Source organism: Temnothorax longispinosus, chromosome 12 (assembly GCF_030848805.1).
Source record: "Temnothorax longispinosus isolate EJ_2023e chromosome 12, Tlon_JGU_v1, whole genome shotgun sequence".
Lineage (NCBI taxonomy): Eukaryota > Metazoa > Arthropoda > Insecta > Hymenoptera > Formicidae > Temnothorax > Temnothorax longispinosus.
Genome location: NC_092369.1, coordinates 13,403,905 through 13,431,466, shown reverse-complemented (window position 1 = coordinate 13,431,466; position 27,562 = coordinate 13,403,905). Strand labels below are relative to the sequence as shown.

Below are 27,562 nucleotides of genomic sequence, written 5' to 3'. Positions count from 1 at the left end.
ATTATAATACCTCGCCGGAATCATTATAAAGTTTTTTAATTCTTCCAATAATACTTAAATTCACCACCGAAGGTGAAGACATAAACGCTACTTCAATAGTTTTCGGTATTACGGTCATATTTTTCCAAGAAAAATTATTAGAGTATTCTTCATACATGTGTGTGTAAAATAATACATATCAATAGGAGAATAGGAATTAATTTCAAAGAAAACAGCTGTTTTATAAAAACTTTAGATTAAAGGAATTCAATTGTTCTGTTTAATAATATCGGGTTGATTTTGGGATACAAGTCTCCACCATTTCCGTTCGCACGACGCGAAACGCGGGGTGATTTTGTAAAGAACATAAAATTGTTTATTGAATATCAAGTTTTACAAATATTATCACACACTTGTTATGAATGTTTCATCTCGCGGGGCGGGCTTTCTTATATCGTATATCGTACAAATATAAGAATTATATTCAATTGTAATATATATATAATATATAAATGGCTATATATATATAATATATATAAATACTTGATCATCTCTTATATAAAGTGGCGGTGTTGTTTCATTTATATTTATGTACATCGATAAGCCGGCCGTTCCCTCATCGCGATTATACCGAGTCGAATTTTACGTTTGAACGCTAATCTAGAATAATCTAGATAATCGATTTACCTAACTAATTAAATGCAGATGCGGATGATTGATTCGTTGATGAGTAATGAGAATCGGAGGTGTATTTCACGCGACGCGACGGTCGGATGCAAGCCAGCCTCTAATGTCTCGCGTAATTCGTCTGTATCCGGAAAAATCGGCGCGCGCGCACATACGTAAAAAAAAAAGAATCAATAAATAATATTAATCTTATATAGATAAATATATACGCTATCTAACGTAGCTATACGCTAATTATACTTTTGTGGTAAAATATTCTCGCAGGCCTTTCGAGTAGGCTTGTCTTTCGATTAAAAAGTACCTTTGACGCTTTTTCTCGCCTTTCAACAGCGCAATATATATAGATACAACTTTCATATATATATTATATATACTTAATGTACAAGCTGTTCTCTTTATCGGTTCCTCCACTCGCGATTGTAAAAAGCTTGCGCAAAGCTCGACATCGTCAACGTAAAAAAACAACAACGCAGTACAAAACATTAGGCGTTTCTCTGAGAAAAACGGTAGCGCGCGTTCACTCAACAACGCATTCTCTTTTACAGCTAACTTATACATATTAAAAAAGAAGTAAAAATGTAACGTTTGGCGAAGCCCGGCACGATCGAAACGCTGGCAATTCCCTCGCAATGTTCCCGTCGACTGCGGAAGAACTCTCGCTCGTTCCCCCGCGCTATAATCGCGCGTATCGGGCGGTATTATCTACGTGTTATCGCACCGGCAAGTAATACGCAATACTCCGTACATTACGATACGAAAATTACTCTGCTCGTCACGCTCGGAAAGCTCCGAAAGCCCGGAAACCCCGTCACAAAATTTAGCAGCGCCTAACACGCCTAGGAGAGTATCACCTCTTACTTTGCGGTCCGCATCCGGAAATCGAGCCACACGAGTTGCTCAGAATTCGAGTGATATATGTGTTTAAAAAGAGCCGAGAATCGTAGCCAAGAATTGCGGCGCTTCTCTTAATTTAATACAAGTTCGTCTTCGGTATTAATTTTGCCTCGATGAGAAAACGAGCTTGATTTACAATCACTCGAGTCCGTCCCAACTCGCGTCGCGTACAACGTCCTTAATTAACATACAAAATCTTTATACAACACCTCGAACGCTATGAAAATATAAAAGTGTCCCGAAAGAGTGGTTGAGTACGATTTGAAATTTTACAAGCATATTGTTACTTCGCAGAAGCAGCGACGATCGTTGTATTTCGGAATTCGGACGCGCTTCCGCGCGTCCCGTTAATGTTTCATCGGATGAGAGTCTTTAGCGATTGGAAGGAAAACATACGTGTGTACGTCGATAGATATGCATTAATCAATTGGCAGTAAATGGCTTATATAAAATGTGTCTGGATAGAAATATGGACATATGTATATATATTATCTCGACGATTCTCATACGCCGGATTGAGCATTGCGTTTATAAGTTTATAAAATTTCTCCTAAGAGCCGTTCCTGATCCGAGTAAGTAAAAGTCCACATACAAAAATCCACATACGAAGTATGTATATATATCCCGCTAAAAATATTTGTATACAACTTTTTTTTTCTTCCTCTTTATCGATAATACTTTAACTCGCAAGGGCGACACGGGGGGAGAGAATGAAACTTACTTTACTTAAGCGGACCGTGTTCGTCGAATAACGCAATCTTTTAACGCTCGCAGTGAAACGTACGAATTCTTGAAGCACAGCAAGAGACAGATCGGCCGCTTTTCGCGGAATCGTTGAAAATTTCCGCGTGCCTTTCGCGACCGATTTTTAAGAGTCGATCATTGTTACGCCAAACAGCCTATCATATAATACCCATAATTATTCGCTTGTAAACGATTAACTCTAAAGTAATATTTTCCAATGAGATCGTAAAATATATATATTAGGCGATTGCTTCAGCAAAGGATATACGCGCACGAAATCGTCCTTGAATACGAGCTGCCTGGGATGTCAAGTAGAGCGACTTAACACAAGCACATCTTACAAAGGCCGTCCGAAACGAGTCAACGGAAATCTCACGGTCCACAAAGCGTGAAACCAAGTGTCGCGCTTACAACGAGCGAGTCGTCAGTTTCACGGCGAAACCGGTCTCGCCGGATGTAAAAGCTCACCCCGTTTCTGAACAAATTGATCCTGCGGAAATACGAAATGCGAGCAAGCTTTGCGAGAAGCCCCCGAATGTAAGACGTGCACGATAAAGCTCATCGCGAACCGATAATATATACAAAAATAGAATGAATATCTCTACTCTCCGCCTATATCGTCTTGGACCGTAAATTACTTGACCGAACGGCTCACGCCCTGTCTTTTTCAAGCGTAAATATGGCATCATTAGCGAGTCGACGTAGAATATAATTATACGAATAGCGATGAGCGACGCATGAGCTTTTTCGCCGGGGCAACAAGGCGATTTTCTTTTTCTCCCTTTTAGGCAAGACCGCTCGGATCAACGCGCATAAAAGCACATATACTCAAGGGGGGTGTCGTTCGGTTAAACCACCCTGGGTCTTTATGTAAATGACAAAGAAAAAAATATGACGAAGAAAGACAGTCGCGACGTTCTTTGCTCGCGCTTGACTACAATTATTGTACATTGACTTTCACACATCATAGAAAAACACGCCGGAAAATCGATCGTGTTAATTAGATAATTTATGTCCCGATCGGTATACGCGTCCAGCACATTTACACGCGATTACATTGTAACGTCTATAACACGAAAGCGGGCTCATCGAGTTCCCTCGAGCGGCCGATTGCGGCACAATACTTGCCTGTTCGCGTTATCAAAAATACGCCGCAAGAACGCGACGCTGTCAGATTATACATTGGCAAGTACAATATTGAGTTTTACACTCAAGACGAGCAACGCTAGTACCGGAGAGAAGAGAAACGTGACGGTATGATTGGGCGAGCCATTGAACGCCGTGTCCCAAAATTAAATCAAACGTCTTGGTCACGCATTAATTGCGCCGTTCATCGACGCTAATTAACTATACAATATTCGTTTTCCATACGTGATCCTGATAGTAATCGTACAAATTTATTGCGGAAATAATTTGGCAAAAATGTGACAATTTAATTTACCTCTCAGGTACTAACATTGAGAATGTGGCGTTGCAGTCTATCCATCAGTTAGGATGGCACAAGGCTTAGGAACCTACTTTAGCATTCAAATTCCGATGCTGTTATGGCATTCAGATCTTTCATAAGACCCTCTAAGTTGGCCATTTCCTGATTCAATTCTTCGGTGCTGTACGAAGGCTGCAACCATAATTAAGCTTGATTAAGACACAATTGCGCAAAGTGGTCGCAAATAAAGTAATATTGTATTACATGAGTCAACACATGTTACACGGACCCAACATACACGGACGTACGTAAAAGACCTGTGATTTACCTTTAACCGTTCAACTTCCTCTGAAGTATGTGCCGGATTTGACACAGAGGCTAAGCGATTCTTCGTTAATTGCGACGACGAACCTTGAGGTTTTTTGTACGGACTCCCGGACATCGTTGGCCTCACTGTCACTTGTGACACTGTAATTACGGAAAATAATAATTGTCAGCGTTCAACAGCTTAATAAAAGAAACACGAAGAAAAAAATAATCATTCTTTGTAGATTTTTAACTTCAGAAATCTTCTAATACAATACATTACAATCGCGCAGAAAGATTCGATATCATCAGATTGAATTTTCAGCCTTTGTTATAAATTTTCATTTGTTATAAACTTTAATTATAAATTTCTCAACATTTTGCTAAAACATTTTAAAGACCAACATAGTTTTTTATCATAGTTTTTAGTACCAATAAAATTATGTAGAATGATTCTCTCTTTCGTTTTTTGGGGCGAGGTGGGTTGAAAAAAAGATATTTTGGATATTTTACATTAAATTGTGTAATCAATAAACAGCACTAACCACCGTGCTTCTGTTGCGCCGGTGTCGAAGGGGCACTCTGCGGCGGAGGAGCCGGCACGCTGAAGCTCTTAAGAGGATGCCCTTGCAGCCGCTTGCTACCATTGCTCTCCACCCCAACGGCACTGCTCATCGGTTGAGTGCTATTGCCATAATGACCGGGGGTGTATTGAGTGTTACCGCTGTACGATTGCCCGCTCGTACCATACGATAACTGAGGAAATAAGAAAACAATGCACAATCTCGCTATCACGCCGTCAAACAATTGACACACGTATGTACTTGAGATCCTACCTGACTCTGTAACGGCTCGTACGAGCTAGGCATATTACAAGAATCCGGGCTGGACTCCGGGGTTGGTTCCAACGTGACGTGCGCGCGATTTAAGCTATACTGCGCGACCGTTCGCGGATAGTTTTGTCTCACCGACGACGTATCGCTGCACGAGGTGTGGATGGTCGGCTGCGACATGCTGGTATTCACAATCGGCGTAGCCGTAGCTATAGCTGCAACAGGTCAGAAACTTTGACATCCACATTGCAACGGTGATAGCTGATATGAATTATGCGTTTTATCGCTGTGTACGTTTGCTTTGTTGTAAAATAATACTTTAAATAGTTTGACCGCTTGGAATATAAAAAGGCATGTTACATCATTACGGATATTGTGCAAGATTACGAGTGACAACCCTACTACTACTTACGCTGATGCAAAGGTGCACTGTCAACGGGGAGTGTAATTAATTTAGGTTTGTGGCTTCCACGACTGTGCTGCCTGCTCAGGGTTGAGCACTTCTCGTCAGTGTTACCTAATAGGAAATCAATAAAAAGCAACCAAATAACAAAATCAGGAAAACTGCAAATTAAATGTATGAGATCTCTCTCTTTTTCTCTCTCTTAAGTGCATTGTGCATGGGAGAAATTGAAATAATTGAAATACGCGATTCAAAAGTAAAATTACTAAAATAGTGTGGTAACAAAGAAATTTATGTTATCCTTGCTTATGCAAATCAACTAAACGGGACTGCTGTTAGTTTCGCGATGTGGAATGTTTCCTGTGATGTTTGATATTGCAGCAGTGTATTCCCCGACGACTTACCCATATAACTTGGCACGTAAGTACGCTTATCCAGCGAACTGGAATTCCCATGTATATCTTGATTATATTCTGGATTGCTCGACCTAGGTAATGTATTACTGGTGACGCCGCTGGTGGAGGCTTCACCATTTAACGACGATTTCTCAAGCGCTTTCAACTCCATTTGATCATGATGAATCCACAAATCCGGCGGCTTGATATTCGTCTTCTGATTCGAATCTTTCATATATCTAAAGAATATAAAAAAAAAATGAATTATTGACACATTATATCTTGATGATTAGAAGTGTTAAGACATGTAATTCGATTACTAAGACATACCCCTTCTTTCGATCTGGCGAGCTTGGATTACGTTTACAACACACTACGACCACTACCGATATGGCAGTGATAAAGACGATCGAGAGACCTACTATGATGTAAATCAACAGATTCGAAAAGCTTCGTCCATCTGGAAAAAGACAATTATATATTTTACTAGATGATTGAAATTATTATCCTATATTTTCTTTTTGAAACACAGAGATTATTTCTTATTTTATATTCAAAGAGATTGAATTATAAGTTTTGTAACAAAACATGCTTAGACATGCATAATTAGGATGACAGAGGAAAAGGAAGATTGGGACAATGTCTTACCTCCATGCAATTCATCATCCATGCCATTGCCTACCATAGAAATAAAAAATAAACATAATAATTAACGCAGTGATTTGTGAACGGACAACGGAATGCAACATAAAGCGGATAGAAATAATATATATGCAGATAATGTTACGCAATCATTTATGGTTAAATTAATGCAGGCATTATCCTGTATATATTACAACTGTACGAACATAATCTTTAACATCAATCAACATCGATATGATAAATAAAAATCGAATTATTTACTTTGTGGTGTTTTAAATGAGACTGTCGTAGAGAATGGTCCGTATCCCTTGGAGTTACGAGCTTGGATTTTGAAGTAATACATCGTGTTAGGATGTAGACTCTTTACGATGGCATCCACCTTGTCGCCAATGACACCTTCGACCAACCAATCGCGATCCCATCTCGTGTTGTCAGTTGAATAAATTATGAGATATCCTAGAAATTGATGTGGCTTAGTAAACGTACTTTATTTTTCAAATTTAGGATTACCAACCTGTAATTTGTCCATTGGGTTGCTTAGGAGGTTGCCATCGCAGCAGAACGGAGGTCGGACGATCCTCGACGGTTTGAATAATCAGATCCCGAGGTGCCGTGCTAGGTGCAGCCTCTTGCGTTTGATTTAGAACGACCATACTCCACGGCGAGCTTCGTTTACCCTGTGGAAATGATGCTTATAAGATAATAGTCTTCCTTAACTTTATCAAGCTGTACGTAATCCACATGTCTCGTACCTTGACCAGCTTAACTGTAAACTCATACTGCGTATTGGGTTTCAAGTCGTGAATCATACAGTTGAGATCGGTAGCATTGTAATATTTGTATCTTGGGCTACTGCTGTGATGGTAGAATGTATAACGCACCACATAGTATCGACTATCGGTGATATACTAAAAATAAATGTTCTCGTTACAGATATTTCTGCCTGACCTCTTCCTTACATGCGTCACACATTTTATGAGGTTTTATAATACAGTAAGATTTTATATATATATATGACGTAAACGTACTTGACTTTTCGATAAGGTCGTGTCTGTCCAATACAGTACAACGGTAGAAGCCGAGAGCACGATAGCTTTAAGGCCAACGGGTGGTATTAAAGGCACTGCGGATTCAGATACAAAACGTTCGGGAGTTCTTACATTCGCGTATGCTGGCTGACCATCGCCAACATTATTCGTTGCTCTTAAAGATATCACGTACTCCGTTGTTGGTTCTAATATCATGACAGAAGAAAGGGATTAATAAAAATTAAAGTGCAAAATATTTCGTATCAAAAGTAGAACATTTTGGTGTATTCTTTTTACCTATAGGCTTAATAGCGTAAGATCGTTGCTTTCCATCAAGAACCTGTATCTCAACATCGGGGTAGCCTTTGCCCCAGCCTAACTTATATTTTCTCACTTTAATGCTTTGATCTTTCGGGGGATGCCACGATACTAGTATAGAATCCGCCATGGCATTCGCTGTAATAACAACGCACGAAGATGATTTGTAACGAATTAACAATTAAAATGCCATCCTATATTTCGCACATGGATTCTCACCTCTCAGATTACTGGGCGCATTAGGTACTTTCGTCTCGTCCAAATCGTTCTCGTACGTCTCTATCTTTGTCCATTCCGTCCAAGGCCCAGTTCCATTGACGTTGAAGGCACATATGCGGACTTGGTACACAACGTGCTTCTCGAGCCCATTTAGCACGTACAAACGTTGATTTCCTTCAGTTGTCACCGTGATCGGGGATCGCCGATCCCCGGATCGAGGATCGTGCGGGTATCTGCGGTACCGTATTCTATAACCCGTGATTATCCCATTCTGTCCCTCGAGTGGAGGTTCCCATCTTACGATAATACTCTGGAAAACAGACATTTAGTGAAACTCTTTGAATTATCTGTATCTATCGATCTAAATTATTTATTGTGTATAATCGGATACGCGGTATTACCGTTGAACTAGCTGCTTCTAAGGTAACGTTATGCGGTGGTTGCGTCGGTTGTGCACTGTGAGTCCGAATTACGATATCCTTACTAAACGCGCCCGGGCCATTTTCGTTGACCGCTTGAACTCTAATACTGTATTCCGTATAAGGCACGAGATCTACCAATTCATACGTTGTACTAGTAGTTTCACGCGTTATCTCTTCACCGTCGCCCTGAGAATATGACAAAATTAAACAGTTAGTGACGCTTGACATTGTCAGTTCAACATTAGTAGTTTTCAGAAAAAAGTTTGTATACCTCCATAAATGTAATAATATATTTAGATATTCGTCCATTAATAACTTGTGGTTCCTCCCACGACAAAGTAATACTCATGCTGCTTGTCGCATGACCCTCCAGATTCATCGGAGGCCCAGGAACATTGGCCTCTATTAGCGTTGTAATTTGCAATACTTCACTAGGAGCACTGGTGCCTCGAGAATTTTGCGCGACCACATGGAATTGATACGTCATACTAGGCTGTAAACCGCGTATCATGGCCTCCAGTTTCTGCTGCGTGTTGACAACTCTCTCCCTACGAATAGACGATGATCGGTCATTTCACACTCACACGTCCTCATTTACTTCCATAGGATAATTACCTCATGGCCCCTTCCTGTTTATAATGTATGAAATAATTGAGAGTATCGCTGTTCGCGTTTTCCGGCTCTTGCCAGCGTAGCGTGACGAATCTCGCGGTAACGATGACGAGGCTCAAATTCCTCGGTGGAGAGGGTACGCCACCCCCGTCGAACGCTTCCAGAGTATCTGTGTCATCTACAAAACGGGATTCCGGGTCGTAAAGGGAGTTGGGATACTTAAACGAGCTCGGGAGTAGATCCGCGGGATCGTCAGAGGGACTGATTGAAAGTGGAGGACTCGGCATGTGCGACGAGAACGTGTGTCCTAAGAGAGTGCTCGGGTGTTGCCATGTCTTATTATACAACTGCCGGTGTAGCAATAATTTTTTCTTAGGAACTGTCTTGGGAGTTGTTGTTCTATGGGGATTTGCTTTCTCTGCATACGTGACGTTAGCATGCAGAACAGTTAATTAACGAGGAACACGTGGGGGAGAGAAATAAATAAAGACAAAATTAAAATTCCAAATAGAAATAAACGTAAAGAATAAAAATATAATTTTTAAAGATAAATATACAAAAAATAAATATGAACAAAACAAAAAAATTTCGATATTTATCAACCAATAAATATTAAGAAAAGAGAGTGTATGCGTTTGAAAAACAGGTTCTATCTACATTTTATCTCGCGAAACTCACTGGGCTGGTTAATTGTGAGACGTGCTGAGGCTTGAACACTACCGGCAGGATTCATTCCCATGCACTGGAAAATTCCTGCATCTATGGGTAACAGTCCATTGATTCTCAGATTGTATCTGGAAACGGAAGTATTGAAATTTTGAAATAACTTATTGAACACGATTTCGCGAAGAATTTCTTCAGCGAAGTAAGAACATTCTCTAAACACACACCCATTGACAATTTGCCAGTACGCGCTCAAAGTGATACGCTCGCCATTTTTCAGCCAGGTAATTTTCGGTTCCGGTTTTCCATAAATCTCGCATTCGAATTCTAGATCTTGACTCTCGCTCGCCACTTTATCCTCCGGCTTCTTTAGAAACCTCGGCGGAACTGAGGGTCAAATCAAATTAAAGCGTCGTACTTTAATATCACAGCAGGGTAATAACTAAAGACTTCATGTGCACCAGAAAAAATACCTTGTACGATTAATTCAGCAACTGCATCCAGAGATTCGACCTCGTTTTCCGCGCGGCATTGATACGAACCGTGATCCGATTCTCGGACATTTATGATCATAAGACTAGATGCTGCGATCTTTCGATATCTTGAAAAAGATGTACCTCTCGTAAATACCACATTCAGATTCGTATCTCGTTGGTTAATTAACTCAAAGTTAATTAACATACCTAGAGTCGAGTGACGTCAAATCGAGAGCGACGCCGTCTTTAAGCCAAAAAATCGTCGGTTTCGGATAGCCGTTGGCGGCGCATTCCAGGGTCACGTCAGACCCTTCAGTGGCTATTTGTTGCAAGGGTTGTGCAATGAATACTGGAGCGCTAGATCCCTCATCTGTACGGCCGAATAAAACATCCGTCAATTTGACGTGTTCCATTGACGTGTTTAACTCGTTTATTAGTTACAATTAGCGAAAAGACTTACCGATGTCACTAGATAATAATCCTAATTGTGCTTTGTTGCTCAGTCTATATTGGCCGTAGCCGCTAGCGTTACATCTGTACGATCCTACATCGTGATACTGAACATCGTCGATTTCCAACGCGCCTGTGGGAGGATCAGCGAGATAAATTATCAATGACGATAATTAACGTGAAAGAAAATCTTAAATTAAAAACCGTAGACGTTCATCGTACCTGACGGCAAAATTGTCATTCGACTTTTATCGAGCACTAAAGGATGTTCGTCCTTTAACCATTGTATCTTTAACAAACTCGAGGAAGCGGGTAGCGCACAACTCAAATATGCAATCTGTCCCGCGTAAACCATGGTGTCCTGAGGTTCTCTTTCGAAGCCGGGAAGGCCTTCAAAGAAAGTCAATATTACATTTATCGTATAAGTGCTACCGGAAGTGAGCGATCACTTTTCAGAGCAAAGAGGATTATCTTATCCCTTATCTTCTGTCTAAATTTCATCATTTAAGATATATTATAGTTCAAGGAATTCCAAGATTATCTTATATCCGATATTTATCATATTCGCGAGATTTTTGGAGATACGCACTATTAAATATTAGCTTTTATATAATACCAAGTAACAAAATTGTAATAATATTTAGTTAATGATATATAACATCAACTTTATTAAACTTTTTACATTTTTCAAATTGTGTAGTTTTTAAAAACTCGTAGTTGTAAAACGACAAGTGATAGAAAATCCAGCGCGATTGGCGAAAGCGGATCTGTGCGCGCTTTTAGAATTTTTTTTTATGCTTCAATTGCACTTCGATGTTGTTTTCAATATCGAAAAGCTTCAAAACATATTCCAAACCTTGATTTAAAAAAAATCAAAGTTTTCTCTCGACACAAATATTAAAAAAAACACAAATGTTTATAGCATTTAGACTTGCAAAACAACAAATAAGTTATTCTTATATCTGTTTTATAAAACAGATGCTTTGAATCTTTATGAAGATTTCTAGATAAAAATGGACTTTCTATCATTTAACGTTTCATAGTTATACATTTTTTAAAGCAATCATAAAAACTTTTAAACAATTAAGCAACAAAAACTGTCAGAAAATCGATATTTAAAAGCGCCTAATACATTTTGCAAATAGATTTCCCTTAGAGTTCGTTGAACCACAATCTCTCAGGCTAAGTAAAAGCCCGAGGAGTCTCTTTAATGAGTTAAGTTTAAGGAGTTATCTTTTTTCCAAAAAGTGATCGTTCGCGCATCAAAGTGATCAAGCATGATCAAAGGCATCAAGCATGATCTTTCTCGGGAAGTTTTCAAGCACGTGTCACTACGAAGAGCTCGGATACTAACTTGCTAGTTTGATTGTGGCTGTCCGAGAGACAATCGCTCCGACATTGTCTATGGAGGCTAAGCACTGATAACTCCCGGTTAATTCTGCACTACCAGCGTACACGCTATTTATGTACAAGGACCCGTTCGCTAGCTTTGATCTACAAAAACAGAATCGGGAATCGTTCCGTCAGAATCTGGACGGTGAGAGCAGGTGGACGTAGCAATAGGGGGGGGGGGGAGGAATCTCTCCTAAGAGATGCACATCACGCGTATTACCGGTAACTGTCCCCGATAAACGTGATCGGCTGACCGTCGTCCGTACGCCAGTGTATATTCGGCGTCCCAAAGACGCTCTTCGCCTCGCAGTCCAGCCTCGCGGGACCTCCTTGTTCCACCACCACATCCCGCGGCTCGATGATGAAGTCCAAGCCTCCCGCGTTGACTGCAAACAGAAAGGGGACAGATAATTAATGACGGAGAAAACGGACAATCGTCTCCGTATAACGAGATCCTGCAACGAGAAAATCTCTATCGTCCCCGCGAGCCGAAATTCAATTTGTCAGATAGAGCGATTCGCGCTTCCGGATAAGAGTCGCGACGATATCCCCGGGGGGTTGTCTCCCCCTTCCCCCCACTTTCGACCGTGTTTACGAAGGGGGATGTTTAACGATCACACCCGGTACCCCCATGTTAGAAGCAGCAGTTATTGCGCTATCGAATTTCGGACCCCACCATTGTGCGTCTCGTGACCCATTCGTGCACAACGCGCGCTAGTTAGGGGGTGTAGATGTTAAAAGGGGGCGGAGGAGGAAGAGCCGCGCGTATCGGATGGTTCGTCTAGAAGGGAGAACCGGCTGCGAGAAGGAAAGGGGGGCGGGGGACCATCCGAACAAAGGGTCGTCCACCCTATATAGGGACGGACGCTTCTGCCTGCCTTGCCAGCTTAGCGAGACGCTGCCGAATGCCTGAATTCTCTCTCTCTCTTTGTTTCTGTCCTTCCCTCGTGTGTGACCCCTAGTGCGATCGCGTTATCGCGATACGAGACGATTTAACATCGTGAATCGACCGCGAAGAGGGAAATGGAGACGAGAAAAGCGAGAAAAAGACTGCTCGCCGTTCGCCGACGTATTTTTATAAGCGACGTAGCGAGAAATCGCCTCTGAGAATGATTCTTTTTCTTCCGAGAGGCTGACTCGATATTTTTCGACAGTACAATACTGCGAGATGTTCCGAGAAAAAGACTGAATAATGATTCTGCTGGAATATGGTCTTTTATTTCCCAGGCAATACTACACTGTTAAATTTGTAGTGTCAAATTATACTCAATTTGAGTTATTTTTAACCATTTCTATAAATCCTCATCGCTCCTACCTAAAATGTCATTAATTTAACTTTAACTAAAACAATGTTAATTCAATTAAACCAATAGAGTTAGAATAATACTGTTTTGATAAAATAATAAATGTCAACACACATGGTAGTTAAAAATAACAAAATGATATTTAGCTCAAGATATTAATTTAAATTTCACCCTTTAATAATATTTAACAGTGTACACGATGGTTACAGAAAATGTTATATTATTTTATTATTATATATACCAATTCCATATATTCATGAAAAAATATGTAGACTTCTAAGATGTGACTTTGATAAATCTAAAAAAGATACCACCACCGTATTTCTAAGTTATGATTACGCTATTTAAAAATATACGTAAATTTTTCGCCAGTTTAGAATCAAGTTATTCTTAGCGAAATAACGAAAATAATTAATAATTTTCGATTAATTTTAAATAGAGTTTGATTTAATAAAATTCTAATTTAAGATATAAATACACAAACATATGTAAAAATAAATTAAATATAAATATAAATTTATTGTAACCTATATTTTTGTAATTATTTTTATTACTCTCTTGGCGTTTCCGTCGACTTAAAGAGAAAAAAAAAATTAATTGATCAAAGAAACCATTGAAAAATAATGAGAGAAAAATGAAACACTTCTGTATGCGGAACAACTTTAAAAGTAACATCTCTTCGATTTATTCTTTCGCTGGCTGATTTTTGTACAGCAGAAGTTTTGTGCAAGTACAAAAGTTTCATTGTAAATTTCAACGATTGAAAACACTTCAGAGGAACCCTCCTGAAATCTCCTTCGAAAATTTATAGAAAAAGAGCGTTTATGCGCGTGCGATCTGCCTTTTATTGCGACGTAGGGACGTGCCGAGGTGGAAACGCGAAGGTTTTATTTATTCTGCCGCGCTTGGAAATCGCCTCGAACGGCGCGTGACTAAATTGGAATTCTGCCGACGGACCGTCTATACCGCCGCGGACTTTCCTGAAAACGCGCGTAAAACGCAAAGAAAACGCACCCGGCGCGAGATATTATTCCAACATTCTGCCTCAATCGCGGCAGACGCTGAAAGGCCACCTCGGAGGACCTTTGGTCCTCTCGATCCTCGCGGGCAAAAACGCCCGGGGTATTCAGGTCCCGCGGTTTCCTCCGGGAGGTACGGCCTCTAATCGCCGCTTCTTGTTTTTTTCCTTCGTCTCCTTTTACATCCCGGCGCGATGCCGCGCATCTAGGATTTTAAACGCTCGAGGCGCGTATGTCATGTCATCTCTCTCGGGTATTTGGAATGTAACGCGTAAATAAAATACTGCCGTCCGCGCGCGGAACGTTCCGCGCTCCGAGAATGTCTCGGAGTAGAAGCGAAACCGCACGCTCGCAAAAGAGCCGACGCCGACGTCGCCGGAAAACGGAATGCATACGCATCATCATTTTTATCCGGTAATGCACCAGACTCAAGGTCGAGGTTCAAGTAGCGTTTGAAGCAGCGTTAGATTTCTTTCTTTTTTTTTTTTAATTTCTCGCACGGCCTCATCGTGAGAAATTCCGTGTTGCCCGTTCGCGTTGCTCGTGATATTTCTAGAGGCTACACCCTCGATTCCGCGAACATTTCGATTAAACAGACGCGTTCGAATTAAAACGACCGCGTGCCGTTCGTTATCGGGTAAACGATACCTGCGGCCGATTAATCGAGTATCGCACCGACGGCCATATCGGAACCGTTATTCTCATCTAACGTATACATACGTCGGGACAAATGTTTTTGCGGGGGACAGACACACGTTGCGGCGAGGAAAAAAACCGCGGGGACCTTGGCGAACGCGTTTAAACGAAGGAGTAACAAGTCGAATTACCGATTATAACGGTACGGTAATTGCGAGGCGGGGTAATCGATAATAATCTCCGATTAGTGTAGCGCCCGATTAAGCGGGGGCCGGGGCACGTTCTCCGCGAGAATGGAGAACGGGGTACGCGAGAAACAAAACCGGTGTGATACCTATCGGACGGATTCGCTCCGATTTTCCGCGCGCGTGGGAAGCGAGAGAACGATTTTTATTCGCGGCCTAAAAACGACAAGTGGAACATTTTTTTCCCCCCGCGCTGTATAAAATAGCCGAGCTTCACGGAATACTGATCGCGCTCGATCGGCCGATTGAGCGCCACCGATAGCGGATTATTGGATTATGGGCTCCAATCGGTGAACATTTTCCCATAACCGCAGCATCGCGGTGATGGAAGCCCCCCTCCTCCCCCCGCCCCCACGAGATCCCGCCGCTCCGCGCTCTCGTCGTATCAATCGGCCGATTGAGCACCACTGGCAGCGGTTATTGGGTTACAGTTTCACGCTCACGGTGGTCTGTCACCTTCGAGCGTGCGAGAGTGAGCGCGAGAGGAGGTTCCGATGGAAGCCGCCCGATGATCCCCGTGGATGACCCGATCCGCGCCGTCAAACGCATTTTCCAGCGACGGAAAAATTAAATCCTTCGATCACCGCGCCGCGTTTTATCAATGTGCAAACCGAATAATGTATATCGCTCGAATTTTGTTATTATAATGGAGCTGGTCGTAAGTCAATCAGCGAGCATGAAGATTAAGTATGGGGAAAGATATGAAATATAGAGAAAAAAAAATAGTAGGGTCGAAGAACTGAAAAATTATGGGCGTGCATAGAGCACAAGTGGAAAATACGTATAACTTTATTTCATTCGTGTGGCAGCAGCGCGTAAGATATATTCCGGGAGATAAATATCCATCACAAGCTGGACAGCGAAACGCATTAAGAGGCAAAATTAGAAGTTAGTATTGTCAATACTCGTCAATCTTCATCATGTATTATTAGTTGACGAATAGGGTCAACGGAGGTAATTGTGACAGCGGGACGTGTGTGACAGTGCAATAACTTCCGATAAGATTAACGGGAAGTAATAGCATGTGTTTTCCTAAAAATACACTCCGAGCTTCATAAGGCCTAGTACACTTTCGGAATTTTTATTTAATTAATTAGATTAATTAGATTTATAGTTAATTAGATTTCTAGATAATTAAACAAACAATTTAAGGATACGCTTCAAGCATTTCTCGCAATTAAATGTAAAAAATGGAAATTTGAATATATAAGAACCTTCATGTCTTGTACAAAAATTGTTCGTAATATTTCTTTATTTCAAATTTTTCTCGAAGACCTGACATTTTTTGAGAGCTTGAGACAATTTCTTGATAGTTTTACAACTTGTCGGAAACACTTTATGGACCATATCAGGAACTCTAAAACTATTTAAGAAAAAGCCGGAAGTCCATTAACTATATAGAAATTCTAAAAGTTTTTCTATATATTTTATAATTTATTTTTTAACTCAATATCTTTCTTTTCGTGTATTATTAGTCCCTAAAATCTTATTTATACTTTTCTTTTTTTTTACTTTCAATTTATTATTAATTATATAATTGTGACATTAAACTTACATAACATTCTAAGAAAACTTTAGAATATATTAAAAAGTAATGTATTAAAATATATTCTGTACGTTCTTTTCCATTCAATTTCATTTCGCGTTTTACTCTCTCATGACAGTCACGACCTCCGTATATTCCACAAGTTCAGGGACTGCCTCTGTCATTCTTACGATCTGCGCTTCGCTGGTCAAGATGCCGACAGCTTTTCCCGAGAAAAAGACGAGGAAAAAAAGGGGAAAAAGGAAAAGAGAGAGAGAAGGAAAGGAGGAAGGAAGGAAGGAAGGCATGATTCGGCGCTGCGATGCCGGCAATGCGCGCTCGAAAGGAAAATAAACTATTCGGCGTGCTGTACCGTTTGATTTACGAGTACAAGCGACAACCTACCGCACGGGATACTGAAATAGACCGAGTGAACTATTACGGTGTGTGTATTGTATATACGGGGTAAATGGCGCGCGCGCGCGCGCGCGCGATCACCGCACCTTGCGACCGATGCACCGGGTGTTCAGTACAAATACGTCCGTCTGTATATGCATGTGTGTGTTTGCGCACGCCACGCGACTGTAAGCTATGAATTTATGATTCGAAGTAATGGCCATGTCAAGATGCAATCGTAAAAACTAAATTAAAACCCACTGCTACGATTAACAGCTACGAAGATATGTTATCTACAAAAAATTGTCTTTTTTTTATCTCAATGTTACACTTGCAACTTTTATTTTTTGAATTTGTGGCGCTGCGAAGAGTACTATAATGTTAAAAGATGAAATAAATTTAACCTAGTTTTTAAACCTTGAATGTTAACATTTTGTTATATTTAACTATCACGTGTGTTGAAATTTATTATTTTGTCCATTTTGGTTTAGTTGAATTTAACATTGTTTTAGTTAAATTAAAGACACATCGAACAGCAGTGACGATCTACAGAAATGATCAAAAATAACTGAAATTGAGTATAATTTGACACTAATTTAACAGTGAAGAATCATCTGATTGCGAGATGTTTCATGTTTAACTTTAACGACACGCGACTGAAACGATAGGTGGAGAGAAGCCGCTATCGCTACCGAGCTTATATACGTATCGGCGTTTTACGGGCAGACAAGATTCGTTATCATGTCTAAATGTTTGTTTCCGTTCGACCGTCGCAAAAGTCGTCTCGTCCCGCGTAGTTGACACGCGGCCCCGTCAGTAGACGAGATATCGGCAAGATAGAGCACAGCCGTGACTTTTCACGCCTCTGTACATTTTCCGTAAACGAGCAGCGTACTTTTTTGCGAGCAAACGGCGGCGTAGATAGCATTATCTGCTTGTTACGCAACGAACAAACGTTAACGCTAGAAAAATGTTTGAAAACGGATTAGAGAAACAGAACGCTGTATAACGATATCTCTCTATCAACCCGCCGTCAAATGTTGGAACGAACATGACGGCATTGTAAAATTATAAAAAAATAAATTATTTAACTGCTTAATTATTTATGAAATTATTTGCCTAATGTACAGTATTATTTATCAGAAGGAGACAAAACAGATTAAAGGAAATAAATGACAAACTAGAAGAAAACTTAAATGACAAAAGCAAAGGAAACGAGATATGACGAGAATAGCGAATTCCTCACACGTTTGGAGGGAGAAAGGGGGAGGATTGCTACGCATTTAAACGCACTCGCGCACGCATTTGCGAGTGCACGCCGCCCGTACACGAATTTTTTACGGGACGATAAATCTCAGGGATTTTTCTCGCGACGAGGATTAATATGCGCGCAAAACTCCCGACGACAGGCTCCGGGCGCCGCGTGCTCTCCTCCCTGCCTCTCCCATCCCCTTCCCGTGTCCCAGCCAGGGGAGAGAATGTTGAAAAAGTGCGGTAAAAGTACTCGACATGTGACGAACAGACCGTGAAGGAAGGCAAGGTACGCGACGCGTGCGAGTCAGGCGTCTACAGGGTGTCTTATAAATTTCGACAAAAGGGGGAACGGAGGAACGTCGCGATGTTCCCTTCGGCGAGGATCAATTAATTCGACTGAGCGACACCGGCGATATCGGACCCCCTTGCCGCCCTCCGAAGAAGACGGACAACGTTCCCTAATCACGCCGTTCGCGATCGATAAAAGAATTCGGCAAGTATCTCTTTCCCGCTCGTCCCTTTCGCAGTCGCCCAAGTCTGCTTTTCCTCCCTCCCCCCCGACCGCGAGGAGCTTTCATGAGAGTTCTATGGACGATTCATGATAATACGGAGATGTACTCCGCGAAAGTTTCGTCACGTTCTCTTCGAGGAAATCCCCGATAAAGTTTACAGCCCCGCGGAGTTCTCCGAGCAGCATTCCGTAAGATCGGATTTGCGCAGGTCGCTATTTCTCGGAACTTTCAACTTATCGTAAAATCTTTTGTTAACAATTCACCCACAAACATAATACACAAATCTTGGGAAAAAGCTCCCCGGAAATTCCTTGACTTTTCAGAAATTTTCGTTCTAATTTCCAAAAACAAAGTTTCTTTTTAGATGGATATTTAAAATATTTAGAATTCAGCCAATGTAAATCTAAATATCCAAATAGAATATATCAAAATATTTAGAAGCTTCAAGTAGAACTTGATAAAAAACATAATACTTTGATATTCGTAAAATAAAAAACACAATTTTCGAAGAAAAATTTTTCAATAAAAATCGTCGAGTTGGACGGAATTGCAATCCAGAAACTCACAATTCTGATCGGAATCGCAAATAGTTGTGTAATAAATTTCGTGATAAAATTCCCCGATTTCTCTAGACGGAAGAAACTCTCTGAGAACCCTGAGAATATTTTTCAAAATTGTCTAGGTAGTAAACATGTTCACAATGACCAATATAATAATAATATTAGACATGGAGTCAAGAGAGTTCATTATGTAAAAAATCCAAGTCAAATCCAATAACCAGTTTTATTTTCTAAGATTTGAGTAATATTCATAATATTTCACATTATATTTGTGAAGTAATCAATCCCGACTAGTTAGTTTCGAATTTTAGAATGAGTACCTGCAAGACTCGAAATGTACTTATAAGTAACTTCTATCATAAAGAATCGACTACAAGTGCGTAGTACACGAACTCTAAGAATGAAGTTGTTATTTCAAAGAATGTATAAAGATTTTAAGTAACGTTCATTCTATATTTTTAATCATAATTTTATTATATATAATCTCAATGATTGATAATCTAATATTTGTAATTATCAAAAAATAATTGTCGCTTCATATAAATGTTTTGATTCGACGGGACGTAAAATTTCTAATAAAGTACTCATAAAAAAGATTCGAACATATTGATCCACGTTCGAGGGTCCATTTGGGAAGTAATACTCTTGTTTTTCGAGATACTCATAGATAGAGGATTCGAATCCATTTCGCTCGAGTCTTGAAAGTACTGCTTTTATTTTTCAGTAACCATAGATAGTTGGAAACAATCCCAACAGATTCGAATCTACTTGCAAGATACTTAATCACTAAATAATATACAACTTGCATAAGAAATTCTTTGGGAATTCTGTGGAAGAACGCGGAAACGGGATATATATCTCGCGATCCGTTCGCGATTTGCGTTCCGATTTGCGAGATATCTCGCACGACAGATATCTCGCGTGACCCGCGCGCAATGCGTTAGGGGTTAAAGCGATCGCGATTCGGTGTGCGTGCACACGCGGGAATCCGGCGTGCAAGCCGCGTGGGCGGTCGATCGGTAGTGTGCCGTTGTTGTTACGACATAGGTATATATCGCGCGTACGGTAAGTACACGGGTCCCGGCGCGCTGGTACCAGGTTTACGCGTGGATGTGTATACCACATATGTACGCTAATGGTAACTCCTTTTTCAACATCTCGATAATTCGGGACTGTCTATACGTATACGACAAAATAATATTTAAAAAAAATTTAAAAGTAAATATTTTTCAATACAAATTAAATTCAATTTGTTGCAGATTTAGCAACCTGAAATTGAATAAATATAGGACTTCAGTCTTCTGTCAATTTGAACGCTCTGGCATTGGCATTAGGATGACGTTTCAGAAGCCCCGCGGGCTGAAGACGCCTCCGCCAAGACCTTTTTTAGAGTGGAGCAAGCATTTCTCCAAAATGTAACGGATTTTTAAAAAGTAAACTCTCAAAAAGTTACATATCGATGTTATATGTTTACAATTTTAATTATAGCACTTATAATTATTTTCTAATTATTTAGTTTAGAACAGGTGGGCAAAAATGTTCGATAATATTTATTTACTGCGCGGCAACGGAGAATCTAAATATTTATTAGGAATATAAAACCGGTAAATAAAGACACCTCGCGCGCCGCTGTTATGCAGGTAGTATCGTGAACCCGTAGCGCGGGATCTTTTGTGTAGATCCGGCAGAAAGGGACGGGCGCGTACAGACGTACGGGGATCAGGATCAGACATCGGCACTATTGTGTACTGTTTAGTTTATAACGTTCTATTTGTACGGCTCTCATAATTATTCCGCGGTGTATGTTGCACGTCGGCAGGACAAGTTCTCTCACGGCGGGGATAACAGGTTTGTTTGAACAACAAGCAGCCCGCTGCCGAGAATCCCCCCATCGTAGTTGAAAATTTCACGACCCCGCTCAGGAAACGGGTTAATTGAACATGGACACTGGTAAAACAGAATGATATAAACACTATGACTTCTTTGTCCAAGAACATTTTGCAAAATTATGAGAAAGAATAACAACAGATTATTTCGAAATAATAAATAATTATGAAATATTATTTCTTTTTAAATAACGAATAAACTTTTAATACTTTGAATTAGATTTAATAAAAGTATAAATGTATAAAAGTAGCATAAAAAGAAAGAGATATAAATTTGATACAAAAAACTGTGGTTATGTATGGTAATTATCTTACACATGTCCTATCCATCCTTGGCAGATCTAATACAGATTAAAAAGATACTCTTTTCAAGTGTATAGTCTCTGGATCTGATCCGGTTATACAATTTTTATTTATAATCCTATCGAAATATATGACATGTGCTATAAACACGTATTTTTTCTCGGAAAGTTCAGAATTCGATTGAGCTAGTATCATTAACAGTCGTAAAAATTGCTAGGAGAAAAACAATGTTCTTTTCGAACCAATTGTTTAAAATTTCGCTTGTCTTTCAAACCCAGCTCGACATTACTCCGATCAAGGCATCGCCAAAAAGCTTGGCAGCAAAGGCAACAAAGGCAGTAAAAATTCGTCAGCGCGCGGATGGTGAAACGTAACAAAGAACGGTATTACATATATCACGAATATCACGTAATTCAACATTTAACACTAAGCGTGCGCGCCCGCGTACAGTCCTCGGTGAAATAATTCGCAAAACAGGCCGCAACTTTCACCGATACCACTACGATCGCACGAGCGGTCGACGAAACGATCACGAACGCGCGCGAAAAAGCAATACACAAAGCCAGTTGGCGGAGGAAATCTAAAGAGCGTCTCGTACGAGCGAGATGAGTTTGCGTGTCGAATTTCGAAACCCGGGCAACATCTCCGACGCTTTGTCGTGGCGAATCCGCGTCTGGAGAAACGATTTCTCCCAACCGTCTTTAATGTGAGCCGCTTAATCGCATTACAAATCGACCCCTGTTGAGCTGGCCCCCCCACAACGTAGAAATTAAAGACGAAGTAACGTACAATTATGAGCTATTTATGAGCTTTCATATCCCGTAAATTAAAAATTTTGAGCTCGTCACACTGGGCAGGAATTTAGTACTTTTTGTGGGGAGGCTGAGTCAACGCAAAAGTATTAAATTCCTGCCTAGTGTGACGAGCTCAAAATTTTTAGTTTGCGGGATATGAAAGCTTAAATAAATAGCGCATAAGTGTGCGCTACTTGTTCTTTAATTTCTGCAAGGTGAGGAGGGAGGCAGCTCAACAGGGATATTTCTTTATCTTACAATTAGATATCTTTATCTAAATAATTTGCACGTTTAACATGATATTGGATATTGGTTGTATGTTTCTAGCTGAAATATATTCTAAATTCCATTTTACTCATTTTCTTGCTACAATAAATATTACTGCAATAACAAAAATGTCTTTAAATCTAAGATATGTCTGTTAATTGCTAAAAGTAGCTAATTGCGATCTATACAGAGCTTTATGGAATAAAACTAGTAAACAGAACAGAAAAGCAACAGCACATAAAATTAAAAAAGTAATTAGTAAACTGTAATAAGAGAATAAAATTAAAATAAAATCAAAATCAGAATACAAATGTGACATATTAGCGTGTGCTACTTCGCGATGGAGAAAAATACACTCCAGTTTATTAGCGTTTTTAAATACAATAACTCTGTTTTATTAACTAATGCTATCATACTAATTCCCAGTAGAAGAGCATCGTGCAAATCGCCGTTAAAACGGCGGCGCGGGCGTGAAATCACGTAGAGCGCAGAAAGAGAATCGTGGGTTCGATTCGTGGGTCTCGTAGAGCTCGACGCTCGAATGCGCGAGAGACTGGTATCGCCGAGATAGGCATCGCGGACGGCCGAGAGTTCGGATGTTTACTGCGTGCGATTCGCGAGCGCGATAAACCGTACAAACGCGCGCTGGGCTCCGGAATGTTTCGCTCTATTCTCCGCCGCCGTCGGTCGCCAGACGCGTGAAGTTATTAGCCCCCCCCCCCCTTCCCAATATTAGAAATAATTGAATTTTTATACTTGATTCGATTGTTCATTGTTCGCACAGGAATGCCTTGTATTTTCATTTTTGTTTGCACATTTACGTACAGTTAAAATTTTTGTTTGCAAAAGAGAAAGCAATATATGTAAACGAAAGTTTACACTGTAGGTATACATAAATGTGCAAACGAAAATAAAAACAAGATATTTATTACAAAAACAGTGAACAATCGAATTATTTATAAAAATTTAATTATTTCCAAAATTTGGAGGGGCTAACTTCACGCGTCTGCGATCGCCGTCCTCGCCGCCCGCGCCGTAGAACCTCAATGAATCCTTACGAGATGCTGCGATATAACTTGGGCGCGAACAACAATAAGGGTCCCATCTCCGTCCCGAATCCGAACGATGTCAATTTATATCGCCGACACGTACCGAAGGGCACTGTATTATCCCTGTTTTCAGTTTTATTTCTATAACCTTTAATAAAAAAATCAAAGGCCTCATGAGATTATCAACTTTTATATTAACGATCAAGATATGACGAAAACTTAACTAAAAACTAAAAAAAAAACGTTTTATTTTTTAGAATGCCCTTTAGAATGTTCCTAAAATGTTTCCACATTTTTTGATAGCCCAGTTTCTCCGCACGAGCCCCACTCGTACGGGGGGTGCAGTTTGGAATATAAAAATTCCTGTGATCAGGTGGACTCGAACCCGGTTCCTCGGGATTACGAGTCTGGCGCTTTACCGCACAAGACCACACTGCCACCCATTATGCTACACAGACTGAATTGAGTGAATTATCTCTCTACATCGTATATATTATGACAAATAAAAATCTAGATAGACAGATAAGTTTATTAAGTCAAACTTCATTTCGTAGTCATTAAACTGTAAACAAGGTGTCAATTTGATTCCGCGGATTGATTCTCCCAGCATCGCGATAGAAAGTACATCCCGAAAGGAGTCACCCCAACGCTCTCGTCGGCGTAATCTTCTCTTTCGCTGCCTTCCCCGCGTTCTTTTTTTCTCCCTTTCTTCCTTCATCTCTTTCTCTTTTTTTCTCCCTGCTCTCTGCATCAATAATAGTCACCCCATGCGCAGGGTCTCTCAACTCGATTTTCTCATCCGCGCGAGGAGGTGCGTCGGCAACGCACGACCGAATCTCACGAAGAATTTCTACCTCTGTACAAACAAATAGAAGCAACGTAACAATGCTTTTCCAACGATTCCCGAAAATGCCTTCGCGAGAAGTACAATACACGTTGTTACGTATCGCGTGCCAATGCATTTTGATTACACGGCAACATCCTCGGCTTTGCGAAACATCACGTAATTTTCGTAAGCAAGACGAATATGAACGAGACGAGGGAAGAGTGTTTAGTGCTTCGGAAATGACGACGTGTTGCGTTTTCGAAACTAAACGCGAGAAACGAGAAAACGGGACTACATAGGAAGTCGAGATTAGAGAGAGACAAAGGGGGAGAACGGTCCTTGTAAGATGAGGCTGAGTTATCGCTTTATACGCAATCTGAGTAGACGGTGGTGCGCGTCCCTACGAATATTAAAGACATTATTAAAGGCAAGGCGCGACAAATCGATTCGAAACTCGACGACAGACGAATAATTCTTAGAAAGCTGGTGCTGTACTGTGCAAAGGCGAACAGAGGATTCGATACTCGTTCGACGTGTTCCTCGATATCTCTCTGAATTTCGCAAAAGTCCCAACAAATTTCTGAGCTCTCATATCATCTCGCTGATCCAATTAAAGGAGTTCAATTTCAAACAAAAATATCAAGTTTTTAGTTTAAAAACGTAGACTAATTCTCGCACATTTTGAGCCGCATGTGACATGAATTTTGGATACATCTAAATATCTCTAAAAAACGAGGTGGTGCATATAATTATTTCGCAATCTAAATAATGGATAATCAAAAAAATAACGCAATATTAATAATATTTTTTTGAAATTTTTATCTCATCTATCACCTGTGTTATTGCACTTTCTACTTTATTTGAAATAGACAAAGAAAAAGAAGATAAATCGTCGCAAGCGATGCAAACAACGTCAAAACTTTTGAAACTCTTCTGTAAAGTCACGTTTTTTTATCTTCACCAATTTTTTTCTTGTGAAAAATACATCGAATCGATACTTTTATAACTTTGTTTAATCTTTTCAGAAATAAATGGTCTGTGATTTGATTGTAATTAAAAAAAAATTACAATTTTGTCAGAGCTACAAAAGGGACCGCTTTTTTCGAATCACGACTACAAACCGGACAGAGCTTATTTCAAAAAAAGCATCAAAGCGCGATCAAGATAGAACCAATCGTACGAAAAAAAAGAATAAAAAAAAGGAGGGACGATTCGAACACGTCGATGAGACTCGGCGAACGTATCTCGTCTCGGTTTTCCGCACACCCGCCTTCAGTCTCGCGAATCATTAAACGAGCCCGTTTCCTCCATGGTCTAAAACGAATGAAATTAACGTACAGACGAAATAAATTGAAGACGAAAGCTAGAATTGCGAAACGGACGTGGCGGCGGCATGCTTCCAGCTCGGGGAACGAGAGGAATGAAAATTGGCGAACCTTTGAACCCTTTCTGTATCCGTTCGCCGTCAGTTACATGCCCGTCCGCGCGCACTTTGTGTTTCGCTCTTCCCCCCTTTTCTTCCCCCCCATTTTTCTCCCTACTCGCCTACGCCGGCCTCCAGATGCAGAGAGACGTGCATAATACGTGGCGCGCACGGAGCCGAAACGGCGGAGGATCGTCGCGTTTATTCTGAATCGGCTATCGATTTTATTCTATTTATTGTCGCGCGGCGGCCGAGAACCGCCTCCGCGCAAATCGGCGCCTCCAGCATCACCGTCGCCGTCGCGCGCCCGTTGACAGGTCGATCGTTCTCCCGGCGCGGCGGCTCTCCCGGCTGCTCGCCTCCGCGCGGACGCGTCCGCGCGGAAATTTCCCCGAAGGGCCCTCGATTGAAATTTCAGACGATAAAACGAACGAGAGTATACGCGCGGCAGCGTTTCTGTCCCGCGCCAGGCGACGCGAGAGCGTTCTCTCGCGTTAAATTCAATCCTTCATGTCCGTTTCAACGCGATTAAAGTTAATCGATGCGGATTAGCTTTAATCTCGATTTAACACGCATTTTCTACCTTCTTCTAATTCTTCGACATAGAAACAAAATAAAAGACCGAAATCAGAGTTAATCTAAATTGGTAAATAGAAATAAACGTCAAACGAGTCTTCAAATTCAATCCGCCGCCGGGAATCGGAAAAAGAGGACGATTCTCTCTCTTTTTCTTCTTGTAGCTCGTAGGCGGTACCACGGTTTGTCGAGGATCCGCTAGATCCGGACGGTGGTACATGATATGATTACAAATCTATAATACAATTCAACAAGAATCAGCTTGTGTGCGACGAGAGAGAGGATAATAAATCGCGACACGCCGCGCCGTCGATGCCGAGAAACGAGCCGCGCGCCCGCACCGGGACGAGAGCGGGCGAGAGGGAAAGACGGAAAGAAGACAGGGGAAAGGGGCAACTCACCTCGTGCAAGCGCTGTCAACAACAAAGCCAGCAGGACGGCGAGGGGACGCGGCTCCATTTGGGTCGGCAGCAGGTCCGTCCGCACACGCACAGACTCCGACGCGCGTCGCCGAGAGTAAAGGCCTCGGGATCCGGTAAACTTCCCCAATCCCCCCCGAGATCTCTCACCGCCGTCGCCGTCGCCGTCGCCGTCGTCGTCGCCGCCGTCACCGTCACACCGTCACCGTCACCGAGAGGAGAGACGACCACCGCCGTTACACGCGCGCGCGATGTGCGAGCCGGAGGCGCGGGCGCATGCCACTCGGCGCGTCCGCCGTCGCCCTCGCACGGGCCGCCCGCCTTACCGTCGTCGCGGCCGTTCACACGGCAGCTCGGCACTCGGGACGCCGTTCGCGGCACGCATTTTCGACGCACGACAAGCTGCACGCTGACCGTATCTGACTATTCTGACCGTAAACGTAAAACATGGCTAACGCGGACGGAGCGGAGCAGAGCGTCCAGGACAACCAGTGATGCCAGTATCGCCAGTCCAACCATTCCAACGACGAGAATCGTGGCGCATGCGCGGCCGCGGATATTGCGCGCGGTCCGCGCTTCTCCGCTCTCTCTTTCCCTTTCCTCTCTCCCGCCGTCTTTTTGGATCTCTGTCTGCCTCGCGGATGCGATATGTCTTTCTCTCTTTCTCTTCTCTGACAGA

At 41.4% G+C, this 27,562-nt stretch overlaps 1 protein-coding gene across 6 annotated transcripts; it reads right to left on the bottom strand.

Moving 5' to 3' along the window:
- Window positions 1-332: 332 nt before the first annotated feature.
- Fra (neogenin protein frazzled) lies at window positions 333-27,562 on the bottom strand. Of its 6 annotated transcripts, none has more exons than XM_071795117.1 (26): window positions 26,866-27,562; window positions 12,110-12,275; window positions 11,852-11,991; window positions 10,720-10,887; window positions 10,508-10,630; window positions 10,255-10,417; window positions 10,045-10,172; window positions 9,799-9,958; window positions 9,587-9,702; window positions 8,912-9,326; window positions 8,568-8,844; window positions 8,276-8,482; window positions 7,875-8,184; window positions 7,635-7,793; window positions 7,338-7,543; window positions 7,062-7,217; window positions 6,824-6,986; window positions 6,571-6,765; window positions 6,316-6,345; window positions 5,998-6,127; window positions 5,677-5,906; window positions 5,282-5,386; window positions 4,873-5,078; window positions 4,582-4,792; window positions 4,059-4,198; window positions 333-3,922 (listed from the first exon to the last, which is right to left on the bottom strand). In XM_071795117.1, the coding sequence occupies exons 1-26, from the start codon at window positions 26,921-26,923 to the stop codon at window positions 3,824-3,826; spliced, it is 4,461 nt and encodes a 1,486-aa protein (XP_071651218.1). In that variant the 5' UTR covers window positions 26,924-27,562; the 3' UTR covers window positions 333-3,823. The 6 variants fall into 6 exon arrangements, with proteins under 6 accessions (XP_071651218.1, XP_071651217.1, XP_071651222.1 ...); XM_071795116.1 differs by having other exon boundaries at window positions 4,873-5,084; window positions 26,866-27,561; XM_071795121.1 differs by having other exon boundaries at window positions 4,873-5,084; window positions 8,912-9,086; window positions 26,866-27,558.